The following is a 13,492-nucleotide window of genomic DNA, read 5'->3' on the forward strand; positions in this document are numbered from 1 at the left end:
AAGGGCACAAAAAAGGGCACAAAACTGGCGTTCTAGATCGATCTCTCTTTTCGTGGCTTATATACTTATCTAGAAATTGGGTGTGGGTGTGGGTTTTGGTCTGGTCTGTGTCTCATTGGTGTATAGCAAACAAGCAAGCAAGCAAGCGTGGAGTAAGGGAGCAGCTGAGTTAGTGCATGAGGGTCTGTTTTGAGAAAGGGAATAGATGGTACTTAGAATATGTACCTAGGGTCAAGAGAAAGGAGTTTTTCGTCTCACAAAGCATTATCATATTCAAGGCGTTGGCATCTTAGATATTATTGTTATCCGTTATAGAATTTTAATAAAAACCGAAAGATCTTCTGAAGGATCTGTAACGAGAATTCCATGGATAGATGATGTTTCTTGACTGCTTAATTTCCTCTAGAGTACGACCAGAGCAGAGGTTTAAGTATAAGCAGGTGATCCTTGACTTTCCTTTTCTTTCCTTTCCTTTCTCTAGATCATGACTGAGGTTAGCTTTTTCTAACGCCACGACTCGAACTCAGATAACCACGCCAACAGATTGTATTCGGGTTGAGACTAAGTTGAAAAAGGTATTATACAGGAGAAAAAGCGAAGAGGAAATAAGAAGAGCCTTTGGCTTACAGAGCCTCTAGCAAAGATATACTGTCAGGATCTCAACTTCAATAGGTATATACCTAGGTAAATACGTGACTACTCGGCGAGGAATACCTTACGTGATTACGTGGTAGAGATCTTGGAGTTGTTTAGGGAACATATGTTAAAAATTCTAACTTGTTTAAACTAAGGAGTAGATAACCTAAACTACAAATACTATAAGATATAGTAACTGGTTCAGATTCTAACAAGATGTTCTGTGTGTAGGTGGCAGCAGCCCCGTATACTGAAAGCAAAAACCGGGGGGAGGGGGGGGGATTTAGTTCCACCGTGAGCCCAACCCAGTTTCTGAACCAGATCAAAGTTTTCCAAAGCCAAAATGGCCATCCGGCCGAATAAGAATCTGGCTGTGAGGTCCCTTGTACATGCCCCCCCAGTTGCCCAAAATCTCTGCAACAGACACAACCTCCGTGCGTCCCACGAATGCTGGTACACCAACATTTCCTGTCGAGTGTCTATCGCTAAAGACAAACTGCACCCACTTTCCTCCCTTCAAGAAATCATGCAAATATTTCTCATCACCGTCCGTAGTCCGCACCTTGACATCGGGAGCTCGCTTACCAGACAGTTCCTTCGGGAGTGCATCCCATCCTTCTGGACGGATCATCTCAAGTGGCGCTGGATATGCATGCGAAAGACCGGAAATCTCTAGAGCAAGCTTGCGATTCGCTTCCGGAACTTCCAGGATCTTGTTCAGCGACTCTCGAATAGCTGTCTCGGGTCGGGTATGCGCGAAGAAGAGAAGGGACTGTGCAGTGGTATTGGTAACGACCCCTTGAGCGATGCTGAGCCTTTCGGATCCGTAAGTGTCCAATAGTGTGTCTGGGGCTTCGCCACGGATCACCGCCCCAAGCTTCCACGCAAGATTGTTGACTTCTTGAATGCCGAGATTCATTCCTTGCCCGCCAGCTGGTAAATGTCTATGTGCTGCATCGCCTCCAAGGAAAACTCGGCCCTTGCGATATTCAGTAACATAGCCAGACATGTTAGTGAAACGGGCGAGGCCTTTAGGGTTACCGAGTCTGTTGTCTCTGCCAGTGATCTCCGTGAGTGCTTGATTAAACTCTTCAAGCGTGAATGGTTCGGTCGCATCCAGATCGTTTCTAGAAGGAGTCCAACAAGCAATACGGGACCGACCACTAGGGACATCCATCTTGCACATAATCAGAATTCCTGCATCATTTTTGGTGATGTTGAAAGGCCCCATATCGACACCTGGCGTAGCTTCCGCCGACCACATAACATGAGTTGCATCTCTCTGTTCCCAGTTGAACTTTGCCAATTCTCTTACAGAACTTCGCCATCCGTCACATCCAACGACATATTTTCCTCTTACGGTGAAGTCCTCTTCAATGGAGTCACCATTCGTGTCCTTGATCAAACTTCCACGAAGAGTAACCTCATCAGCCGACTGGTCCAAAGACTTTACTTTTGCCCCCAACTGAACAACAACTCCGAGTTCAAGAGCGCGGCGAAGCAAGATCTCCTCCGTTTGCGACTGTGGGGTGAACATTACATGGTTTTCCAATGTTTCGTCGTCAAGTGCTCCAAACTGAAGACGAGTCTCCAGAATTCCGTAATGCCACCAGTTTGTCTTGCTGCTGACTTTGTTGAAAGTCGGAAGAAGTCCACGAGCGGCCAGTATCTCCTGCGTGCGAGCGTGAACGATACAAGCTCGAGTCTCCGGAAGGTCTCCTAGTCCCATCGCCAAACGGCGCTCAACTACTAGAACAGAGACATCTTGAAGGAGGAGTTCGCAAGCCAAGAATAGCCCAACGGGTCCTCGACCGACAATGATAACGTCGTAAAGTTGATTCTCCATTGCGGGCATGGCGAGTATAGCTTTTGTTGACTTCCCGATTTATGGGTAAAACGAGATTTTGATAGGAAGTTGAAGATGCAGTTTCCTTCGGGAAATGAAATCTGATATGAGAGTTGAAGATGTATTTGCCTTGGGGCAATCATCATCATTATATACTTCCATATCGAATCGGTCTCGGAGATAAGCTTCGCACCTCGCTGTTGTTGAAAGCGACATCTCGTTGTATTCACAGTCACATCCGCCTATACACGAGGTTTTTGAGTCGGTCTCCATAGGTAAGAGTAAGACGTTCGTTGAACTGCAGTAGATCTCGCTTAGCCCCATGCAGCCCCTGGTGACGGGTACCTAGTGCCGTGTTCTACTGATGAAACCTTTTAATTCGCCCCGCCGTCAAGTCGCCCAAAGTCCCCGTCGTATATACCAGCGCTCCCCCCTCTTGAGAGAAACAAAATGGAATGCAATGTTTCTCTCCAACCACGTGACAATCAAGACTTGAAACGGAAAGCGACCACTTCTCTTATTCTCATCTGCAAACAGACCACCTTTGATCCCTCTTCACTTGGAGAGATTTCGATCTCAACTTATATATGACTGACTGTTGCAAGGACCTACTAAGGTACCTTACCTTACCTATTAACTCTTGCACGCGGTACGATAACTTGGGTTCTATAGTCAATTCATCAAGTTAGTACCTCACGTTGGCTTTATCAATCGATAAGCACATTCAAAGACAAGGCTCGCCTGCATACTTGATGACATGATGAAAAAGTGCTTCTCCGACACGTTTCCAGCAGCGTGTAAAAGCCCACAGCGGTTCCTCCATTTACCTACCTTAGCCACGCACTTAGGTACTTCCATAGCCCCGGTACCGGCGCATGCGGGCCAGGCTACTACTAATAAGCCGAATGGCGGATGTTCGCAATATGCCGAATCCTGAGCCCGTACACATTCTCCGAATCCTAAGCTTTTGGCGACCGAGGCCCCTTAATAGAGCGAGTTAGGACGAATATAGGGGCGAATTCAAGTAGGTCAAAGTGAATTAGATCAACTTGAACTAACTCCTTAAAATAGAGTAAAAAGGAGGCTTATTATATACAGGCAAAGTAGCAAATTAGTGTGACAGATCTACAGTAATAGATCCCTACTTATTATCTACCTACGGCAATAAGAGGGTTAATCAAGTAAGGTAGCAAAGTAGTAAGGTAAAATCTCTGTATTAAATTCTAAGTAAAATCTACCTAGAACCGATACAGAATCTTATACCTGCGTAGAAGGGGACTAGTCAGGAGTATAGGCCTGGGACAGAGAGCGGTGAAGTGTTGGAGAGAAAGATGTGTAGGGTATTGCGAGGAGACAGAGTGTATAATAAGAGACGACAGAAGCGCGGGTGCTTGTTTTGGAGAACCTTCTGAGGCACTAGCTCAGCTATACCATTTCCTCATGATCAATTCAGTCTTGAAGGCACCTTTACCGTACTCTGAATCTCTCTGCTTGCACCCAGTTACACATCCTCAAGGCCCATTACAATAAAGCCTTCTCCACAAATCATCCATCTCCTTCTCTCGCGGCCACTCATCCAGAAACTTCCCAATCTCCTCCCTCCACCCTTTGATATAATGCGTATTGATCGCTGTCGTGTACTCCCAATACTGTTAATACCAGCCAGCCATCTCCCAATCCACAATTCCCACTACCCTCCCCGCCGTCACCAGAATATTACTCGGGCTAACATCCCCATGCGTAAATACGGTATGCGAGTTCCTTCCCTCAGATTCTCTGTGGATCTCTATCAATTTTTGGATCTCATTGGATCTCTGTCTTCTTCTCCAGGTCTGTGATAGAGTCCGTATTCGAGATCCCGTTACGAAGGAAAAGGTCGAATTCCGCCTCATTCGAGAAAGGACCCAGTCCTTTCTCCCCAGCGGCGTTCCATATCCGATGATCATGCAATTTCCCCCCATCAGCGGCACACACAGCCCCATCCGCGATCCCCTTTCCAGGAGGTTTCTTGAGCGCCCTCAACTCCCCAAAAATGCCCTTCAACTGTGTCAACAACGCATCCTTCTCTTTTCCCGATCTCTCGCTCCAGGAATCACTCAAAGGTTGCCCGTCAATCCTTTCCATAATGATATAAGTCAACCCATTTTTGTCATCTCGGAACGCGCAATGCACTTTCGGGACGGGAATGTTGGGCGCGAAGGAAGCTAGGAAGAGCAGAGCTGAGGCTTCGGAGAGGTGCGCTGTGCGGCCGTATTTCACAAGCGTAGTTGTGGAGAGATATATGATTAGGAGTTGGGGTGTCTGCGGGAAGGCATATGTCTAGAAATGGCGATTTGAAAAAGGGTTTTCCAGCGATTAAGGTGGGTGTCGTTGTAGCCGTTGGTCCAGGCTATATATGGGGTTGAGGAGGCGGCGGAGGTTGGTGAGATTGACTTGCCCATAGTGAGGGATATTGGAATCTGCGTATGTGCCCATAGTGAGGGAGATTGGAACCTGGGTGTGAGAGTGTGAGAGCGCAGAGGCGATGAATGTTACATTTTGAATGGTTGTCTGTTGTTGAACTCGACTACCTTGGGCAAGACGTACGTCGAACTGCCATAGATCTCGCTTAGCCCATACAGCCCCCTGTCGGTTAGTGCCGTGTTCTAATGATGAAACCTTGAATTTTCCCCATCAAGTCTGTCTTTCGTGTACCTTTTGAATCTTGCTGCTGTTTCTCCAAGGCATTTGTCTAGTTCTGATCACTCCTTCTTGTTTTCGTAATGCTTTGCTCATGTTCTGCCGCTATTCTACGATCATTTCTATATTCGTCAGTCTATCCCGTGCATGCGGGGTTGCCTACCTCTACGATCCATGTTCTTCAAGGACCAGGTGTCGTGAACGTGAGACCGAGGTATAATCCTATATATCTTCAAGACAGGCTTGCTGCCTCTGGCTTTGAACTTTCCTTTTCAAACACATAATCGCTGTTTCATGAGCCCATTGCATTCATTCAAAACCCCTTGCTCTTCAACATGGCTTTTGAAATTCCGACCCCGATTTTGTTGGTCCTGGTCTCTACAGCTTTTTGTATGCTTCAACGGCCGCTATTTCCACAGGCCTTCCCAGAGATCCCGTTCACGAGACTCTTCCTTATTTATATGAGCATCACTTCTGGCCTCTGGGCAGTTTGGAAAGTCTTCATATACCCCGCCTGGTTTAGCCCATTTAGACATCTCCCGAAACCCAAGGTAAGATACGCCATGTAAAGCTGGTCATATTAGCATCTGAAGTAATTAGAGTGGCTTCCCTCTCATCAACCACGGCCTTGTGGCCTTCCAGAGACCGGCCGGTGCTACGTTTCTCAAATTCATGAATGAGGTCCCCAATGAAGGCATCATCCGCGTTCCCTCTTTCTTTAACTCGGACTGGCTTCTCTTGACCGATCCCAAAGCGCTCGCAGACGTGCTGGTGCACAAGTGTTATGACTTCGAGAAGGTGGCGGGAGTCCGTCAGATCCTCCGCGCCGTTCTCGGTGACGGCCTCGTCGTCGTCGAGGGCGACGAGCACAAGTTCCAGCGCAAGCACGTCTCGCCCGCCTTCAGCTTCCGCCACATCCGCGACCTTTACCCAATCTTCTGGTCCAAGGCCATCGAACTGATAGACTGCGTGGCCGCGGAGCTGCAGCACGACAGTGTCGTCGAGGTAAATCACTGGGCCAACAAGGTCACCATGGACATCATCGGCCTGGCGGGCCTGGGGCGTAACTTCAACACGCTGCACAATTCAGACGACCAGCTGATCAAGACCTATGAGGAGATCCTCGAGCCGACGACCGAGAAGGCCATGTTCTTCGCCGCGCATATGTTCCTCACGCGTTGGGTGATCGCCAAGCTGCCGTGGAAACTCAACCAGAAGCTGAAGGACATGACCAGCGCCTTGAAGTCCATGTCGCAGCAGTTGGTGCGAGAAAAGAAAGAGCTCATCAAAGTGCAAGGCGACGAGCACGTCGATATCATGTCCGTCTTGATCAAATCCAACAATTTCGCAGACGACATGATTGCTGAACAACTCCTGACCTTCCTCGCCGCAGGGTACATCCTTTCCCCCTTTCCGCCCTCTCCCCAATCACTCCCTAACTCCCCATACTAACCCTCATCCTCAGACACGAAACCACCTCCTCAGCCTTCACCTGGGGTACGTACCTCCTCTCCCTCCACCCCGCCGCGCAATCCCGTCTCCGCGCCGAAATCCGCGCCGCCATCCCCTCCCCCTCCGCCCCTCCCCCCGACCTCGCCACAACCCTCGACAGCCTCCCCTACCTCCACGCCACCGTCTCCGAGATCCTCCGCCTCTACCCCACGGTCCCCGTCACCGTCCGCGTCTCCATCCGCCCCACCACCATCCTCAACACCCCCATCCCCGCCCAAACCCCGCTCTACATCTCCCCCTGGGCCATCAACCGCTCCCCGGCCTTCTGGGGCCCCACCGCCCACCTCTTCCTCCCGGACCGCTTTCTCGATCCCGTCACCCAGAAACCCACCAGCGGCGGCGTCGACAGCAATTACGCGTCCATGACCTTCCTCCACGGCCCTAGGAGCTGCATCGGCGAGAAGTTCGCTCGCGCCGAGCTGAAGTGCCTGATTGCCCTCTGGGTCGCGAGGTTCGAGTTCGAGATGGCCGATAAGTCCGAGGTGCCGCTGCCCGCGGGCGCCGTTACGAGTAAGCCGGGGAATGGCATGAGGTTGAGGATTAGGCCTGTGGAGGGGTGGTGAGCTGAGCTGGGCTAGATTAGACAAAGATGCTGGGAAGGCGGTTTCATGGTAGGAGGATGGGAACTGGATCGGAGTATGGATATGGGATAAGAGTATGACATAATGATATCTGGCGTAGGGTGGATATGTATGGAGGCAGGCTATTTTCAATTTTCGTTTCGCGCCAGACTCGATCAATGCAGTGCGTGACTTGTTCAACGATCTTCATTAGATTACGCAAAGGAAAGGCCCCCCGAAAGCGGAAAATTAAAAAGGAACCCTCCCTTGGGAGAGGGCGAGAGTATTACAACACATTATCCATGCTAGCTATCCGAGCACCAAATTTCCTTCCTCTACTCTCCTTCCACTTCTTCCCTGCGAGATCAGTTTCTGACCTCTTCCTCTGTCCAACCATTCAACATCCCTCCATCCTGTCCCAGTCCGTACCCATTCGCTCCACCATTCACGTACTGGTTGCCATTCCCCATGTTCAGGCCTCCTGAGAAGCTCGCCTGGTACCGATGGCCCCTTCCCCGTTGCTCATTACCATTTGCACTGCCCCCATTCTGGTCTGGGAATACGTTCACCTGCGGTCCGAATGCTGGGAGCGAAGCTGCACGGTTATGGCTTCTCGAAGGAGCAAGGAGACCCCCAATGGTCTGTGCACCGGAGGTGCCGTTCTGGAAGCCGTTCATACCAGAGGTAGAAGCTGACTGCTGGTGGCCCAGTCCAGGGGACTGTCGAGGAATGTCGAGACCATCGCCGGAACCGTTTCCGTAGAGAGCGGCTTGTTGCGCGGCGAGAACCTGCTGTTGCTGCTGCTGCAGTTGAGCGACAGAGTAAGGGTCTAGCTGTTGCTGAGCAGCCTGAGCCTGCTGGGAAACTTGGTTCAGGTACATGGTTAGGGGGTTGTTGCTGCCGGCATTCAAGATGGTCGATGGCGTAGGAGCAGGTTGGAAGTTCTGGTTATTGCCGCTGGTCGGCCCATGAGCTACGGATCCAGTTGGGGAGGAACCGTTCTGGCTCGATTGGAGACCGCCGCTGTTTGGAGGAGGGGAATTAACACCATCGTTCCTGGGGGATTGTTGGGATTGCGCGACTTGACGAGGAGGGTTGCCGCAACGATCCTTGCCAAAGTTGACCTTGAATCGGCGGTAATCCTCCTTACCCCGAACAGCTTCGATGGCCTTGATAGCGTTTGCGATGTTGGTGAAATTGACGAATGCGCAGCTCTTCTCTCGGAGAGTATTGACAAGCTCAATCTCACCATATTCGGAGAAGTCCTGTCTCAGCCTCTCCTCGCTCCAGGACTCGTCCAAGTTTCCAATGTAGACGTTTCGGGAAGCTCCACCGCTAACAGCTAGGGCAATCGCAGCTGGCAGTGCACCGGAATGCTTGCCCCACCCAATCTTCAATCTCCGGTTGTGAATCATTAGGCCTTGAATATTGCTCAAAGCGTAGAAAGAAGCTGCCGAAGTAGGATCAATAAAGGTGACAAAGCAGATATGCTTGTCGGGTATATATCGAATGTGGTGTAAAAGTCCACCTCTGACAACATTACAAATTTCTTCAATAGTAGTTTCTGGATGAATGTTTCCCAAGTAAACAGTTCGGTTGCCAAGGTTGTTAATCCCTCCAGCCGTTGTAGCCACGGCAGCAGCGGCCACAGACTGTTGCGCAAGGGCATTCGAGATAAGGTCGCGATCCGCTCCGTTGAGCACGTGTGAATAGCCAGGTGCAATACCAAGGTACTGCGCCGCATTCTGTTGCTGCGTCTTCGAGACGTATGCACATCGATCTTTCCCATAGTAGACCCGTCGGGGAGACTGCCACTTTGGTTCTTGGGGGAGTTGGGAAACCGCCTTGATCGCGTTGCCAATTGACAAGAAATGAACGAAACCAATTGCTTTTTCGCGGACAATCTTCACGGTGTCAATCGGGCCGAACTTGCTGAGATCCTCGCGAAGCTCGTCCTCTGTAACATCCTCGGGAAGATTTCCCAAGTATACGTTCCTAGAAGCACCTGACTGTTGGACGGCCAGAGCAACAGACGTTGGTACTTGAGATGGTTTTCCCCAGCCGACCTTGATGTCCTGACCGCGGATCGATAGTTTCTTCAAGATGGCATCAGAATGAAAGTGTGTAGCAGAGCTGCCATCCAAGAAAGAAATGAAGGCACAGTTCTTGTCTGGCAAAAGTCTGACGGATTCGATCTGACCACTGCGCACGTGGCCCAAGATTTCCTCAGCGGACGTCTCCGGGGGGATGTTCCCTAGATACACTGTCCTGCTCGTACCTGATACTAAGCCTGGAGACATGTGGACAGGAGACGACGGTTGGATCTGCAGCTGCTGCATTTGGTTTGCTAGGCCGGCAAACTGGCCCGTGGGCGATTGTGGGTTGAAAAATTGAGGAGCGCCGTAAGCTGAAGGAGAAACGAGTGTCTGGTAGAGCTGCGGGGACAATGGCTGAACGGGACTGCCTACGTTTTGTTGTTGCTGCTGATTACCATGCTGCTGCTGTTGTGGCTGTTGGTATCCGTAGTTCTGATATTGCGTATTAGCAAAGTTGGCGGGCGTTCCAGGCTGAAAAGGACTGCCCAGAAGCAACTGGGATGGCAGCAGTGGAGTGAATTGCATGTCAAAGCCAGTGCCGGGAGTCTGCAGCTCATTCTGGCCTTGCTGTGGCTGAGACATCCCCTGTGTGTTTATTGAAGGAACGTTCGCTCGACGCGGGTGTCTATCTCCATATCCGCCCATGGGGTGGTGGTTTGAGCTGTAGGCGCCGTGAGAGAAGCCAGTTTCGCTGTTGGAAGGCTTTGACGCGTGACCAGGGAATCTGCTCGCTGTCGCCGCACCCGGCCCATTCTGAGTATTTGCTTGATTCTCCTGCATCCCGAGAAGATGAGGTGGCAGGACAAAGCTGTCCCGCACAAGAGATGATAATACAGCCGTGGTGAAGGATTAAAAGTGCCAAAGGAGGCACAAAAGTTGCAGGGAGAGATCGAAAGGCAGGGCGCGCGACAGTCGGGTCGAAGGCAAGCAATTGAGCGACGTAGTGAATACTAGCTCGCAGCGAGTAGACCTCGAGTGTTTCGAAAGTGAGAATAAATGTTTGATATGGACAAAGTTCTCGTATAAATTAAGCTAAGCGTATGCAAACAAGTATCCGAGGCAAAATCGAAGCCGGGCAATATTATCTGCGAGGGACCGACAGATTCGGATGGATTTGAGAGCAATGAATGTATGTCCCGATTGTTTCGAAGGGTCTGCTCGGTGCACAATGGTATTTTTGGCTTGGTTGTCAAGGGAGGTGGAAACGATAGCTGGAACAAAGAATAGGTAGGGGGGGAAAAAAGTGGTGGACAAGATTGGGTGAACGAGCGTGGGTGTCCAGAATAAAGGAGAAGAAAGAGAGAAAGAAAGCAAGGGTATGAATAATGAGCGGCAGGATGGTTTTCGGGGGGGGGAGAGAGGAGGGAAGAACCAAGAAAGAGGGATGAAGATATGAAGAGATGATAAAATAGAAAAGATGGATGGAGGTCGAGGAGGAGGAGAGGACAGGACGGATTAGTCGCGGGCAGGAGAGTCCCAAAACGGTGGCCGTAATTTCACTGCAGCGGCCTAACGCGATGTGGCCTAGGGAGGGCCCCAGGGACTTGCGCGGGTTAAAATAGGACAACACCAATGAAGAGGCTCATATCTTACTGTCCAGTGTCCAGACTCCAGACCCAGAGGGATTACTCAGGGAAAGTAAAAGGTCTTGGTTGACATGTACAGACTTCTGGTCCCCCTGGGTAAATAACATCTCTGTCGCCTTAGCTTGTCCGCTCTTCTCGGCAGCATCCGTAGTGATTTGAGACAGTGTCGCGGTCACGTCAGCCCCTTGCTTTCTCATAAAACAAATCCCATCACCACCATTATGCAGTGTAAGATCAGACCAGGCCAGATCCACTCAGATCACATACTCTTAGGATTCCAATCTCCATCTGTCTTCTACATACATGTATATAGAGAACTGTCTCGACCCGCTTTGAAGGAGGATCCCTTCTACTTCTATACCCCGGAAATCATAATCATATTATTAAGCAGCCAGGGGGTAACCCACAAAATAAAAGGAGGCAAAATAAAAGGAGGTCCAGAGGAGGAGAGAGGCGAAGGAGGGAATAACGTGTCCGTATTATTCAATTGATATCATGTGCCACTGATCAACCAGCTTCAACGTTTTCGGTACTTGTCACAAGAGCTGTTCTAAAATTGAATTGACCGAGTCTTCTACCTACGATCGAAATCCCATCAATTCTTGTCATCATCCTAGCAAAAGTCTTCATGAAGCAGCAGGTCTAGCTTCTATAACGTTTCGTCATCCCAGGGGGGGTTCGCAACGTGATATCATAACGCTTCACACAACTCTGGTGTATCGCGCGCAAGTAATTTCCACCAAATCAGAGAAAGTAAAAGCCCGATCAAGGCTTGCAGCGTCCCATGAATCGGGGGTACAGGCAACATGTGCGAACAGAGTGTTGCTTGCAGATCCATGCGATGAATCGCTCAAGTCCCAATCCATATCCGCCATGGGGTGATGTGCCATACCTGGTGGTGGGTTAGTATTTGGTTTGAGAGGAGAAAAGGGGCGAACTTACTTCCGCTGCTCGGTGTACCAGTAGTACTCCTTTGGTGATATGCCCTCACGCTTATATGCCTCCATTAACTCGTCATAATCATCCATTCTCATCGAACCCCCGACAATCTCACCAACGCCAGGCATCAGGACATCGACACTCTCCGTAACACGGCGATCCGATTCATCCTTCTTCATGTAGAAAGCCTTGATCTCAACTGGGAAGTGAGTCAGCAGGATTGGCAAGTTGATAATATCGGTCATTCTTCGCTCGGCAGCCTCAGCAATATCGTCACCGAACACGTGAGGCTTGCCCTCTTCGTTGAGAATTGGGGGATCCTGGGCGTTGAGCCAATCAATCGCATCCGAGTATCGCATGCGCTTGAAGGGTCTTGTGGGTGGCTTGAAGTCGGGGTTGAGCTCCTTGATGTACCCAGCAATCTCCTTGTCCTCCATAATTGTGTTAATGACCCTGCTGATGATCTCTTCCAGGTGGTCCAACAGGTCATCGAAATCAATGAAATCCAATTCGGCCTCAACATGGGTATATTCAGAGAGGTGGCGACGTGTCAGAGACTTCTCAGCACGGAAGGACTTTTCGATACAATAGACATTGCCAAGGCTGGGAATGCCGGTTTCGAGGTAGAGTTGGGAAGACTGGGTCAGGTAGGTCTTCTCGCCATAGTAATCAAGTTCAAACAGTGTAGAACCACCTTCAACTTGAGTCTGAACAAAAGCAGGAGGGCTGATCTTGGTGAACTTCATGTCCTTATATGCCTTTGCAAATGCCCATTCAACTGCAGAGCGGACCTTCATGACTGAAGATGCAGTATCTCCTCGCAAAACAAGGTGACGGTTGTCCAACATCGAAGCCTCCCACTGGTCCTGCTGAGCGGAGACCCTGTTGGTAATTGCATCCGCATCAGCGGGGGATCGACCGATGACTTTGTAATAATCGACGTGTAGTTCACGGTTGTCTGGTGCGGATTGACCTGCAGGGACCTTGCGCATCTCACCATAAAGAGTGAGAGAGGTACCCTGCGCAAAGGTCAGAGCATCATAGGTTTTCGTAAGGTCGCCAGTGAGAACACATTGCAAATGCCCGTATCCATCGATCAACGTAATAAAGGTAGCTTGCTTCTGTTGTCGTAGTCGGTGGATGCGTCCCGAAATCTTGACTCTTGTGCCCTTAACATCACCCTCTCCCAATTCCAAGTCCTTGTCGCAGATTCTAATCTTGACAGCCTTTGGAAGGGAGGGATCTTCCTTGAGAACGATCTTCTTTGCTTCCTCAAGGTGCTTCAGACGAGCCTTCTCCTTCTCCTCTTCCTGTGCGGCCACTTGTTGCTGCTTCAGGAGCTTCTTCTTGTGGGCGTCCAATGCACCTTGTGCCTTCTTGATTGCACTCTTCGCAGGCTCTTTCCAGATGAGTCTCTCTGATGGGTCTCCATCTGCGCTGACAGGTCCAGTTGTTGAAGAACGCGAGAGATATGTTTTGCCCTCAGCCCCACCGTGTTGAATGTAGGCATATGCTAGAGACTTGTAGGGCTTGCTTTCAGAGCCCGTGGCGGACTCGTCGTCGATGCCAGTATCTGTGTCGATGTAAATCGTTGCCATCTTGACTCGTTCTGCGAGGTCCTGTACTGCCGCCATGTGT

General features: G+C 50.2%; 5 protein-coding genes across 5 annotated transcripts; 1 reads left to right on the forward strand and 4 right to left on the reverse strand.

Moving 5' to 3' along the window:
* Nucleotides 1-958: 958 nt before the first annotated feature.
* On the reverse strand, nt 959-2,491 carry M430DRAFT_15454 (hypothetical protein; the record flags this gene model as incomplete). Its single annotated transcript, XM_024863251.1, has 1 exon — nt 959-2,491. One exon carries the CDS (start codon nt 2,489-2,491, stop codon nt 959-961), a length of 1,533 nt encoding a protein of 510 aa, XP_024725754.1.
* A 1,794-nt stretch (nt 2,492-4,285) lies between these two features.
* On the reverse strand, nt 4,286-4,957 carry M430DRAFT_15455 (hypothetical protein; the record flags this gene model as incomplete). Its single annotated transcript, XM_024863252.1, has 2 exons — nt 4,286-4,801; nt 4,916-4,957. The coding sequence occupies 2 exons, from the start codon at nt 4,955-4,957 to the stop codon at nt 4,286-4,288; spliced, it is 558 nt and encodes a 185-aa protein (XP_024725755.1).
* A 596-nt stretch (nt 4,958-5,553) lies between these two features.
* On the forward strand, nt 5,554-7,507 carry M430DRAFT_132520 (hypothetical protein; the record flags this gene model as incomplete). Its single annotated transcript, XM_024862254.1, has 3 exons — nt 5,554-5,712; nt 5,762-6,555; nt 6,627-7,507. The coding sequence occupies 3 exons, from the start codon at nt 5,554-5,556 to the stop codon at nt 7,234-7,236; spliced, it is 1,563 nt and encodes a 520-aa protein (XP_024725756.1). The 3' UTR covers nt 7,237-7,507.
* A 91-nt stretch (nt 7,508-7,598) lies between these two features.
* M430DRAFT_94252 (hypothetical protein) lies at nt 7,599-9,911 on the reverse strand (the record flags this gene model as incomplete). The annotated part of the gene is made up of 1 exon (XM_024869827.1): nt 7,599-9,911. The coding sequence occupies one exon, from the start codon at nt 9,909-9,911 to the stop codon at nt 7,599-7,601; it is 2,313 nt and encodes a 770-aa protein (XP_024725757.1).
* A 1,769-nt stretch (nt 9,912-11,680) lies between these two features.
* On the reverse strand, nt 11,681-13,488 carry M430DRAFT_91577 (hypothetical protein; the record flags this gene model as incomplete). Its single annotated transcript, XM_024869669.1, has 2 exons — nt 11,681-11,807; nt 11,858-13,488. 2 exons carry the CDS (start codon nt 13,486-13,488, stop codon nt 11,681-11,683), a joined length of 1,758 nt encoding a protein of 585 aa, XP_024725758.1.
* Between the last annotated feature and the right edge of the window lie 4 nt (nt 13,489-13,492).

This window comes from Amorphotheca resinae, assembly GCF_003019875.1.
Source record: "Amorphotheca resinae ATCC 22711 unplaced genomic scaffold M430scaffold_1, whole genome shotgun sequence".
In the NCBI taxonomy this organism is placed as follows: Eukaryota; Fungi; Ascomycota; class Leotiomycetes; order Helotiales; family Amorphothecaceae; genus Amorphotheca; species Amorphotheca resinae.